This window comes from Lissotriton vulgaris, chromosome 4_1 (assembly GCF_964263255.1).
Source record: "Lissotriton vulgaris chromosome 4_1, aLisVul1.2, whole genome shotgun sequence".
Taxonomy (NCBI): domain Eukaryota; kingdom Metazoa; phylum Chordata; class Amphibia; order Caudata; family Salamandridae; genus Lissotriton; species Lissotriton vulgaris.
This window is the reverse complement of record NC_141691.1, coordinates 1,753,153,699-1,753,166,852: the sequence shown is the minus strand read 5'-3', so window position 1 is coordinate 1,753,166,852 and position 13,154 is coordinate 1,753,153,699. Positions and strand designations below refer to the sequence as shown.

Below are 13,154 nucleotides of genomic sequence, written 5' to 3'. Positions count from 1 at the left end.
CCCCACACACACATAAACTTAAAGCCCTGCTGTACATCATGTCATCTACTTTGGTCTTTCTGAGGAACCAGCTATAGTTATTTCGCAGTCTATTGCTGGCTATACTGTACTGTAAAAAACTGTCATGAGCATGTTTTACTTTCCTTTTACAGAGGAGTCCCTCTTTCTAAAGTAGTAGGGCAATATCAATATATTTAAATGTTTGAAACCCCTGAAAGCCAGTGAGTAACTTTTACCTCATGCATCTAGTTTACATATGGTCTAAGAAATATTAGAGGGCTTTACATGATTTTCAGATTACATTAAACAAGTCAGATATTATTATTTTTTTTCCAAGATATTTTTATTGATTTTCCAACACAAAATCGAAAACAAAATCAGCACAATATCCCACGCAGGGGAGAAACATACAGTAGCAAGTACACAAATACATGGCAGAGAACATTATCTTGCATATTGGCAGTCCCGATTACAGCAAGTAGCTTAACTGAGGGGTACAGCTTCTAATACGTACGGGTTCATAGTACAGATTAATGATAGAGAAGAAATGTCAATAGTGGCTTATGGTAGACAATCTTCTTCTCTGTCGAACTTAATCCTCTTGACATCCCCACTGGTGTGTCAAAACCACAGCGGGGGCAGGCATAACATGACCCTCCCCTCAGGGAACAGAAAGAAAATAAAGAAACCACAACAAGGGAACAAACTAAACCCTCCCTGATTCCCACCCCCCTCCCCTACCATGGTGGTGGCAATACGAAAGCTAAGAACTAGCCTACAACAGTGTGATCTACTCAAAGTTGGAAGAGATGAAGAGCCCTAACCGTAGCTTGGCAGACTGCCGATGGAAGGCCTCGTGAAAGAAAGGAGACCAGTGGGCCCCACCTGAACTCAAAATTCTTATAATCATCTCTAAAGATATCAGACTTGTGCTCCAGGCAAAGCAATTTCCAGAGGCGGGAGTGCCACAGAGAGATTGCCGGTGCTTCCTTCCTCTTCCATGCCGCTGCTAAAGTAATCTTAGCCGCTCCAATGCTAAGCCACATTATCCTTTTATCCGCCCTGGTCTGATGTTCTAAAGAAGGGTCTCGGAGGCCCAGAAGGACCCCTGCCATAGATGTGGGGATGGGGGTACCCAAGCATGTCTTTTACATGTGCCAGAATTTCCTCCCAGAATAGATGGGCAGTCCTACCATATATGCTGGAAGTCTCCAAGCAAACCACACCCCCACCAGCATCTGTCTGAAGTGCCGGGAAAGATCTGAGAAAGTTTGGACAGGTGAAAGTACCAATCCATCATTGTCTTCAGATGTGGCTCGTGGAGGTCAGTGGATTGATTAAATTTGAAGATGTCGGACCACAAATGTGACCATTCCTCGTCCGTAATGTCTCGCTGAATCAGCCCCTCCCACACGGACATATACCTCCTTCGAGGAGAGAGGGCGGCGGAGAGAAGGAATTTGTACAGGAACGAAATTACTCCCTTCATAGAGGAAGTCTTGGTAAGAAAGGCTTCGAATTTAGTGAGGGGACAAGTGGCTCCCTCGCACATCTGAGATGCAAGTGCCCAATGCATTAACTGGGTGTAGTGGTATCGTTCCGTATCCTCAATTCCATACTCTCTCAAAAGTAAGGGGGTCAAAGTTGTGGAAGAGGTGAGTCAGAGCAAGACCTCCCCCTCTCTCTAAGTGTCAGAGGGCCCCTCCTGTAGAGCCGGGGGAATGCCGCGGTAAAGTGGAGTGGTGTAAATGGTGAAGGGAAGGTAGTCACTCTATCATCTCCCGCCACAGAATCCCAAACTCGTAAGGTGGTGCATGTAGGAGTGCTAATGTAGAAGTTTTTAGGTCTATCGCTTTTCGGGCGCCAAATTAAATCCCATATGGTCCTGCCAGCCACACTACGATCCATATGGAGCCAGTGCTTTTCAGATTCCTTCTTTGACCATTCAACCAACACTCAGAGTTGCGCCGTTTTATAGTATAGATGGATATCAGGGAGACCAACTCCCCCCTTCCGATGGGAGCGGCGCAACATAGAAAAGGAAAAACCGGCACGCCTCCCTTGACAAATAAAGCTCAGGATCATAGCTTTCACACGCCTAAAGAAGTCCCCCTCTAGTTCTATTTGTAGGGCCTGGAATAAATATAGAAGTTTAGGGAGAAGAGTCCTTTTTGCTGCATGCATGCGACCCAGCCATGACAAAAAGAGAGGCTTCCACCTCGTAAGGTCTATTTGAATGCGAGTGAGGATGGGGGGGAAAGTTGGCCAAATATAATTCCCCTACTGTTGATGTCAGCTGAATACCTAAGTATTGGATGGAGGAAGGGGCCCAAGGCAAGGGTGTAAGGGACTGGAGTCGAAGGACCTCCTTCTGTGAAAGGGTGAGGTTGAGTATGTAGGATTTATCTAAATTAATTTTGAAGCCCACTACTGCCTCAAAGCGTTCAAGTTCCCATTGCAGTTGTGGAAGGGACGCGGCCGGGTCAGAAAGGGACAGGAGGACATCGCCCGCAAATAGGGAGATCTTATACAATTCCCCCGTTAAAGGCAGGCCCTTAGTCCCAGGGTTCGCTCTGACCGCTAGTGGTTCAGTACTGAGAGCAAAGAGCAGAGGGGATAAAGGGCATCCCTGCCTAGTGCCTCTGGAGTGAACAAAGGTGGAGGATTGCTCTAGAGCGGGGGTGTTGATAGTTGGCCCGGATCATATTCAGAAATTGAAGTGAAAAGCCAAATGCTGTCAGTCTGTGGAATAAAAATACCCAATCGACCCGGTCAAACGCCTTTTCGGCGTCTAGCTCAATTAAAACTGCTGGAATCCTATATCTGTTAGCCTTTTCTATTAAGTGGATGCGGCCGGTGTTGTCATGTGTCTGGCGACCCGTAATGAATCCAGATTGGTCCGGATCAATAAGGATCGTCATGAGGTCATTCACCCTCTTAGCGAGGATAGAGGAATATAATTTTGCGTCCAGGTTCAGAAGGGCAATAGGCCTATAGGAGGTGCAGCGCAGGGGGTCTTTCCCTGGTTTGGGAATCACAGAGATCACAGCTTCGGACATAGAGCCAGATGTTTCCCCCTCGGCGGCCATCCTATTAAAAAGCCTAACTAGGTGAGGGCTGATGTCAGAGGAAAATGTCTTGTACAAAAATAGCGGTATACCCATCATTGCCAGGCGCTTTATGGAGTTTCATGGCCGTGATAGCCGAGGTGACCTCGTCTAGGGTGATTGGGGCTATGAGCGCCTCATTCCATTCAGTGTAGACCTGATGTACGGGCAGCGTTCGAAGGAAGTCTTGCTGCTTATCTGAATCTAGGGAGTCCCCAGAGTATAAAGTTTTATAAAAATCCCCAAAAATCTCTGCTTTATCCTCTATATACTCCCTCTCCCGCTTATCTTTTAATTGCCTAACGAGATGTCTCCCAATTTTATGACGTTGTGTATAGGACAAATGACGAAGTTTAAGAAGTGTGAGCTCCGCCCTACTGGTATAAATAGCCCGAAGTTTACCTCTGATCGCCGTGGGGTTAAGTTTATGGATATGTTCAAGGGCCGACAGTTCCGCCTCTAGTTGTTCCCTCTCCCTAGTGCGCTGTCTGTTCAAGGCCGTATTGAGAGCGATACATTTACCTCGCAGCACAGCCTTAAAGGAGTCCCAAGTGGTGTATTCTGAAGTGTCCTCCGGCTGATTAAAAGCAAGAAATTATTTGATGGCTTCGCGGAGCTTGGTACACGAATCCTTGTCCCGAGCCAGCGATGCCGGGAAGTACCATCTAGGGGCAGTCGGGACGTTCCCATGCCAATTAAGACAGATAAGAGTATAGACTATGATCTGAGATTGACAAGGGGAATATATTGGCCTCTCAGAGGGCACCCTGTAAGGATTGGCTGGCAAAAATGTAATCCAATCGGGAGTAGGAACGATGGACGTGGAAGAAGAAGGTATAATCCCGAGTTTGGGAGTAGAGAGCACGCCAAGTGTCCAACAAGCCCAAGTCCTGAATACGCCTTTGTGTGTCACTGGCAAAGGAGCCTAGTTCAGAGCGGCGTGTGTGTGCTATCCAGATCTGTCTGCCATACCAAATTGAAATCCCCCATAAGGAACATAGGACCCTCAGCGAAGTCCGTTATTTTCCCCAGCAAAGTATGCAGGAAGCCCGTCTGTCCAGCGTAGAGCGCTACAAAGGTACATATCCTCCCCTTCAGACGTCCCTTGACCATAATCCAGCGCCCATCCCTATCGCTCTGTACCCCCAGGGGCTGGAATTGTATAGTAGATCGGAACATAAGTGCCACCCCCCTATGTTTTGTGGGAGCTGAGGACTTATAAATGAGCGGGTAGTGTTTGTGTTTAAGATGTATTTTGAGCTTATGTATTTGAGCTTATATAGCGCACAGCTACCCACAAAGGGTTTCCCGGCGCTTGCTTAGGGAACCCGTCCTGGTATTCCCCTGTGAGATAGCCCCGGCAGGGTATCCACAAGGTGAAAGCCAGGCATCCCGCCGCAAGGGGCCGTTGTGGAGATTAAGCAAGCTATTGCCCAGAGTCACAGAGTGTGAACCCGTGAGTTGAGAAGGCACCGGAGCGAGAATTATCGAATCCGTGGAATTTTTTGAGCCCAAGACCCGCCGAGGCGGGGAATTGAACCCTGGTCCAGGGCCGATCTCAGCTTCCTCGGCCCTGGCTAGGTTAGTTTCCTGAAGGGCCACTATGTCTAAATGGTGATCGACTATATACGTCCATATTTTCTGACATTCTTGGGGGGAATTTAGACCTTTAATGTTCCAAGTGCCAACGGTTATCAGCATGGTATTATGGGGACATTATACTTCTCTCCCAGAGCACCATCAACCGCATCCCACCCCCCCTCCGTACCCCCCTCCCAACCGCCCAGCCATAGGAGTGTAGATCTACTGAAGAGATATAAGGAGCAGAAAAACCCCCAATTGTCACCATTGCAAAGGCCACCACCACGTCCCTCCCTCTCCCCCCCCAACCCAGTACAAAAACAAAAACCAAGGTGAACAAGAAAGCAATACAGAGACCATTTCTAAATCTCCCTGCAAAATAGAGAGAAACGAAAGTGGCGATCCCAAAACAGGGTCGATAGGACCCCCGTGAGATCATCGAGGACTTTGGGTACGAGGACCCGGTCCACGCCCACTCCAGCGGGCTAATAAGTCAGAAGTCATGCATGGCGGTAACTAAGAACATAGCAATTATATGGTCAATCAGCAAATGGGCAGATTATAACTTCCCTCCAGATCATTGTTGAGTAAATAAGTGAAAACAACAAACTAGTCATTCAAAAGCGCGATCAGCGCTAACATTCTCAATATACAGGCCTGCCATTGGGAGGTCCACAAAAGTAAAGTTCAGCATAGGCAGCGTCCATCCAGTAAGGCTGGACCCGTGGCAGACGGGGACCAGCTGTAGAGGTGGAGTCCCGGAGTCGTGGAGGCAGGGGCCGCAGCAAGGCTTAAGGGAGCGGTCCCCCCGGCTCACCTGGTAGATGCAGGCCCCAACCGAAGATCAGCTCACAGGAGGAGAAACATTAGGGCGTGGCGCTAAGCTGTGGAGGGGGGGGGCAGAATTGCCTCTCACCCAAACAGGAAGAGCGAATCAGCGTCTCGAGCGACGAGACTAGGCAGAAGCGGAGGGGCCGCCTGTAGCCGGGCCGTCAGTAGTGTCCGACAGTGGTGGCTCTGTAGGTACGGAGATGCCAAACAGATCTAACCCCTCCTGAAGATCGGTGATGTGGCGTCATTTGTTCTGAAAATCAAAGCTGAGCCCGAAGGGATAAGTCCATCAGTACCTAATGTTGTCGGCACGCAATTTAGAAGTCACCGGGCTGAGTAATTGTCTTCGAGATAGCGTTGCGGGAGCGACATCATGGTAAATGTTGCATGAGAAGTTCTGAAAGGAGATGGTATCTTTAGCCCGCGCCGCCTGTAGGATTGTCTCTTTGGTCTTGTAGGAGTGGAATTTCGCTAAGATGTCTCGCGGCCGCTTCTCACCTTGCTGCTGAGGCCCCACCCGGTGGACCCTGTCCAACTTTATCTTAAGAGACTGGGGGGCGACTATTTCTGAAAAGAGGCCCACCACGAAGGCGTCAAGGTCCGCCCCTTAGCACCTTCCTCCAGGTCCCTATTACGGAGATTCTCTCTTCGGGTCCTGTTCTCAAGGTCCTCAGCTTTATGATGCCCTGGAATAATTGGTCTTTGAGCGACTTGACATTGCCCTGCAATTTAAGCACGCGGCGTTCCTCCTCCTGATGGTGCTCCTCAAGGTCAAGGACCCTCTACCCACGGAGTCAACATCCTGCTGTAGAGTAGAGAAACGGTCGGAGAGGTTGGACCGTAGTTGATCAATGGAGGATTTAATGTCCTGAGCAATGTCTTTACGTAGGTCTGTCTTAAAGTCTTTGAACATGCTCGGAAGGTCCGCTTTTGTAAGCGCCATTGCCGCTGCACCGGGGTCGCCTCGCAATGTGACATGCTTTTCAATAGATGAGAAAAAATCCGAAACCTTGATGGGCGTCTTTGTCGTCAATTTCTTAGGCGGCATATGGCAGTGTCCCCGGGGAGTGTTAGTGTCAGCAAAAGCGTGAGGGCCACAAGATGTCGCTTATGGGAGCAGGTGTGAGAGGCAGCGACCAGTGGAGCTCCCCTTCAGCGTGGGCCCCCCCGCCGCACCCCGGCGCCGTGGTGTGGTGAAACAGCTGATCTAGTAAGCCTGTAGGTGCCCCCCACACTACAGGAGAGCCAATAAGGCGTGCAGCCGGAGGACCGCCACTAAGGGACAGACATGCTACCGCCAGAGAAGGTTTGTGGCAATGCGAAAATTATAGCTGGATGCCCTCCGCGTCAGTGCAGGATGGAAGATCAGGTGGCCTCAGAGGCAGAGTACTTGTCTTCCTGTGTCATCTGGGGTGGAGTAGCCTGCTGGCGGAACCAGCCAGTCGAGGGAATCCGCGTGTGGCTCCAAGAAATCACCAGGCCGCATCGCAAGGGTCTTCAGTGCCGCAATCATCTTTTTCAGGGTGGGACGGCCGCCATGTTAGGGTCAGGCACACGTGGCTGATCGCCGCAATACAGAATTAAGGCTGTCCTGGTCGTCAGCTCTCACCTCCGCGCGCCCGGTGCCTGTGTCCGTTGCGGGTGGTTAATTCGGCGTTGCCAACGGAGCCGCCGGATCCCAGGGAGAGTTAAGGGATTTAGTGCGGCCGCCATTTCGAGGCCAACCGCCGGCGGGCTCCGCGCTGGTACTGGAGCGCATCAGTCAAAGTCCACCGAGACCGTGCAGGGAAAAGGCACCCTCTCGTTCAGCACCGCATCTAGCACACTATGTACCCACTCGGAAGGACTGTGGGTTATCAGAACCGCCCAAAAGTGCTGCAAGAGCCAAGCGTGGACCGGGAGCCGACACAGATCATGTCTGTTCGGCCATCTTGCCCGCCAACGCCCCCCAGATATTATTTTTAATATAATTTTATTAAGGCATCTTGAGATTAAGTGATTTGCCCAGTGCCACTGGCTTAAACCGCAGTCCTCAGTTCCAAAGTCAACCGCTCTGGCCATTTGGCCACAGCACCCCCCCTTACCTTCAAGATGGGCAGATTAGTGTGAGTATGTTTAAATATGATGTGATTCTCACCATTCTGCTATCAAGCGTGGATTATGGTATTTCATTGCTTTTAGGAATTAATTAATTACTCCTGGTCGTCTCAAAGCAGTATTACTCCCAGTGGCTGGGCTAGCCATTGGCACAAGAAAGTTTGGTCATCTTTCAGGAGTCCTAATCACATTAAAAATGGCTTCTCTTTTCAAGCAAAAGGTCCCTGGGCTACTCTGTTTCTCCGCCCTATCTTGCCTAGAACTGCCATTTCCGGGCCAGTCAAATGAAAAATGTCCTTCTTGATATCCCTGTAATTAAATAAGTAAAAAAGACACTGAAGCAATCTGTTTCCATGTGTTCCCCTAGAATTTGGAACTCCCTCCCACTGAACATTAGGATCCGGTCTTCTGTTACATTTATGAAAAGAAAAGAGATTGAATGTCTAGTGTTTTAACTTCACCTTACACCCTAACTGTTCCATGTGTGCAGACAGTTCACTGCAATACAGTGAGAACTGTTATTAGAGGTTGATAACTTTGTGTTTTTTAGCACAGGGCTATGCAGTTGACATCCCTAAGTACTATAAGCTATGCTTATGAGTACTATGTGTTAAAACATATATAATTTCTTACTGCTGCAATCCAAGATAGATGACTTCATACTTTGTTTAAAAGGTTTAATGAGAATAATGTCTTTAGGTGCTGAAGGGTTAGCCAAATGTTTTTTGAAAGATTGCTCTGCATATTATTACGGGAATGAGATGATTTGTGGGGTTTGTTACTCTGTGGAAGATATGCTAACTAGAAAATCTGATTTCATTGCAGCTGGTTTTGGTTTTCATTTGGCCGTCCTATTTGGCTAGGTGAAAAGAATCTTAACAAGTCGGGCTGCTTTACATGATAGTAAGCAACCAACTTGACCCTCTATCACTAGATGTAAACAATCACTGTGCCTTAGGCTCCAAAAAAGCATTCACCGGAGCAGCAAGAAGCGAACTGAAAAAGACACTAGACGTTTGTTCTAATCATTTTGCCCGCTTCATTTGTTTCATGTGTATAGATCAGAGTAATGGTGCTAGAAGGCTGTTACACAGATATTCTTTTTCTTTTGATTGTTAGCTACAGATGATATAAAACCATGCCCACGATGCGCTGCCTACATAATAAAGATGAATGATGGTAGCTGTAATCACATGACTTGTGCTGTCTGTGGTTGTGAGTTCTGTTGGCTTTGCATGAAGGAGATCTCTGACCTTCATTATCTCAGGTGAGCGTGTCAATTGTTTTTAGTTATTTTTATATGCATTGTATACACTTTAAGTCTGTTAAGAATAATCTGAGGTTTTTTTTCTCCCTAAACATAGCTCTGCCTCTAATATTACACTTTGGTACACCTTTAGAACTAACATGCCGTTAGCCATTGTTTGGATTTTAAAATTGCAATTCTAGCTGTAATTATAGTATTGTAACCTCTATTCTGCGTCGTAATATCTTCATTGATAGTACTAAATGCTTGAATGATCTCCCGCTGTCTGTGTGGACCCAGAGCATTTACCATGGAAATGTTGTTCATAGAATACCGCATAGTGTGCTAATGTCCATTTGTCCATAGAATTATTAGCACCCTGTAAGGCTGGTTAAAATGTAAGATAAGTAAATAAAAGGGAACCTAGTAGACTTCTTTTGCAAACAGAAGGAAAAGAGTCCTGCCTATTTATAAATAACAGGATATTCCTCTAGTTATAATGCATTACTCTGGCAGTGTGGCTCACCCAATCAGTTCTTTTTTCCAGCTCCTGTGGGAATGATCTGAGAGCATATTAAGTTTTGTACCTCAGTTTTTTCTTTCAAAATTAGCTCTTCAGTCTGTTTTAACACCCTTCTAATGAGTGGCATAATTCTTTACCACCTTTGGGAATTGTTTTTTTCAAAATGCCATCTCTTTTGGAGAAGTGTCTTTCCTGTGGTAGAAAAAAAGCATTCTCAGACCCTTCACAAGGTCCATGTGGTATGTGTGCTCCATCTCATATTGTTAAAGACTACAGTATCTGCCATAAAGAACTCTTGGGGACAGAGATGGGAATCGGACTTCGAGGGGTATTTCAAAACATGAAGGCTGAGGTGAAGAGGTAGATGGGAAACAGCTGGATGAGACAACTCCTCAGGCGTCTATTGCTAAGAAGGTATGCTCTGGCAAGGATTTCCCAAGAGGGAGATACTCGGAGAAAATAGGAGGCAAACATGTTCACAGTCACTACTAAAAACATAATTTGAAGTCGACATAGAGAGCCTCAGCCCTCTTATGTGGGTTGTATTCCTTCCCACCACAGACATAAAGGCTAGAGTCATCGGGCTGCATGGCATGCTGCATGCTGACGCAGAAGAAAACTATGTTGAAGACCAAAAGTGGTCATATACAGGGTGTTGACACCCTAAACTTAAAGGTAAGTAGCCCACTGGCTTAACGCCACCTTAATTAAGCATTTAGTAGGCTACCCTGATGCCAGGAACTCCAATTCAATGGATTCACAAGAAGAAGACAAAGGAGAGCCGAAAGAAAAGTGAGAACTGAAGACTTGCTATGGGCTTTTGGCGCCAATCCCTGCCTGCACCTATCTCGACAATCGTGACAATCTACTCAACTGTAGCTGAACATCTCTTGAGAACCCTGGGAGACTGCTAGCCCATCACAAATTTCCAGAAATCTCCCTTGGAGTAGAGTAGCTACACCCCTTGCAGCAGAGGAGCTACACCCCTTGCAGCAGAGGAGCTGCACCCCTTGCAGCAGAGGAGCTGCACCCCCTGCAGCAGAGGAGCTGCACCCCCTGCAGCAGAGGAGCTGCACCCCCTGCAGCAGAGGAGCTGCACCCCCTGCAGCAGAGGAGCTACACCCCCTGAAGCAGAGGAGCTACCCCTATGCAGTTCGCAGGCACCCGAAGACGCAAAGTTGGGTCACCGAGTTGCCGCTCCCCGGCCATGCCGATGCAGCAACCCCCAGGAAGAGGTACCTGTGCTCCTGGAGGTCAGATCTGTCCCCCCACGAAGCCAGAGGACAACAGGACCAACCAGAGTCTCGCAGGACCATTACGTGGGGTACCGGACCCCTTGCAGCAAACAAAGGCCATGAGAGTCCAGTGTGGACTCAATTGACACGAAGCAGCCATTTAGGGTGCAGAGTGGCCCTTCCGTCATGATTTTGCACTGTCAGCTGGTGAGACTGACGAGCGAAAGGCCCTAGCACTTAAGGCAAGTTTGGTCTAATGTAACCCACAGGGGGTGGAGCTCTCTGTGGGCCAAGATTACTGTGCACACCCCTGCTGTATATACCTCCTATTTTTGAAGGATTGCTAACCGGACCTCCTGAGTCTTCAAGTCTGCTATGAGTAGACTGCACACCCCACAGACAGTACCTATGCATTCCCCCTGCACTGCCACTTTTAATTCCTTCCATTTGACTGCCCTGGTGTCCATGGTCCCCAAGTGTTCTGTGAAATATTCTGTAGCAGTCCGCAAGTCCACCCTACATGTAGCATGCATGCGCAGATCAGGGGGCATGCGCCATGACAGGTATTGGTCCTGCCTCCTGACCCAGGCCGAAGTCAGGAAGGTCCGGGAATGATCGGACAGGAACCTCACCATGTGTGCGACTGTGCCTATCCGAGAATGATTCAAATCGCCCACTAAGACATGGCCAATTCGGCGGTAAGTATTATGTGTCCGAGAGTTGCATGTACCGGGGTGTAAGATACGCCACTTATCCAAAAGACCAAAATTCTGCATTGCCCCTGTCATCAGTGGTACTTTCCCTGGGTGGATAGCGACCAAACACAATTAAAATCCCCTGCCCATATTATGGAAGAACCCAAACTGTCCGACAGCAAGTCCTGGAGTCCCTAAAAGAAATGCCTTTCAACAACATTGGGAGCGAACAAATTTAACAGCCTAATCTCTTTCCTATCCAGGTTGCCTTGAATCGGGATGTTCCTCACAGTAACTTTTTTTTTAAAGCTATGACAGTAATGCAGCTCACTTAAGAAAACAGGGGAATATATATATATATATATATATATATATATATATATATATATATATATGTATGTGTGTATATGTATGTATATGTATGTATGTATATATGTATGTGTATATGTATGTGTATATGTATGTATATATATGTATATGTGTGTATATATATGTGTGGCTGCAGCAAGTGACGCCAGAACTTTGTTAACATTGTGTGATCTTGGCACTGGATCCAATATTTCCAACGAAAGTGAAATGAATGACATACCAGATACTCAGAACCAACTTCGGGCCATTAATGTTGTACAAAAAGGAGCAGGAGAAAGTCCCTTTAAAACAAAAAGCAAGTTTGTCCCCGTCATGCCAAAGGACGCGGTAGACATTTTTCATGAGTGCATGGTAGAAGACTTAAAAACACTCAACAGGCGAATTAAAGGTCGAAGAAATGTCAAAAAATGTCAATCCAAGCAGTATGACATACTGATGGACAAGCTGAGCAAAAATCAGGAAATAGTGATCAATTCATCTGACAAAGGTGGAAATATTGTTCTTTGGCAGAAACATGAATATATGGCAGAAGCAATGAGGCAGCTTGGTGACAGCAACTGCTATGCCAGGAGCAGTGGTTTGGAGTACAAACAAGCCAGAGACACCTTAAAGAAGATGTTAATGTCATTCAAACAGGAAAATTTGATCTCATCCGAAGAACGTGCTTTTCTACATGTAGAAAACTCAGTTATGCCGTACCTATATCTGATACCAAAGGTGCACAAGATGAGACATCCAACACCCGGTAGGCCCATCATTTCTGCAATGAAGAGCATGGGTGAGAACGTTTCTCGTTATATTGATTATTTCTTGCAGGAACACGTCCAAAATCTTGCCAGCTATATTAAAGACACCGGTGATTTTTTTTATCCAAGCTTGGCTCAATACAGTGGCAGACTAATTGGTGTATGATAACATTGGACATCGAGTCATTTTACACTTGTATTGAACATTGTAAGGGGGTAGAGGCCATCAGATACTATTTGGGGCAAAAATCATGTGAATACTATGGTCATAGTCGAATGCTATGTGACTTAGTAAATTGGTGTCTAAATAACAACTTTTTATGTATGACAAAGTAGTTTGGAAACAAATTAGAGGTGTTGCGATGGGATCCTGCTTCTTCCCTAGCTACGCGTGTTTACATGTGGGCTGGTGGGAGGAGCGGGAATCTCATTGCGGTACCGGGTTTCAATCATGTCATACATTGGATGCGATTTATAGATGACATTTTTTGCATAAGCAATGGGGACATCTCCAGTGCACACCAGTTTGTTGAAGCTCTCAATCACAACACCAGAAATCTATTCTTCACATCTAAAATAAGCAAACCATCAGCAGAATTTCTAGATGTCCAAATTACAATTGATGGGACAAAGATTACAACATCAATGTATCGCAAGCCCACGGCGGGCAACAGTATACTGCACGCCAGTAGCAGACATCCTCAACATGTCATCAACAGTATAC

General features: G+C 47.0%; 1 protein-coding gene across 1 annotated transcript in view; it reads left to right on the top strand.

Annotated features, from left to right (window-relative positions):
- Positions 1–13,154, top strand: part of RNF19A (ring finger protein 19A, RBR E3 ubiquitin protein ligase) — a 461,423-nt gene that overhangs the window by 214,437 nt on the left and 233,832 nt on the right. The window contains exon 5 of the mRNA XM_086966057.1: positions 8,736–8,883. Coding sequence (XP_086822183.1) covers positions 8,736–8,883 — 148 coding nt within the window. The remainder of the gene's footprint in view (positions 1–8,735; positions 8,884–13,154) is intronic.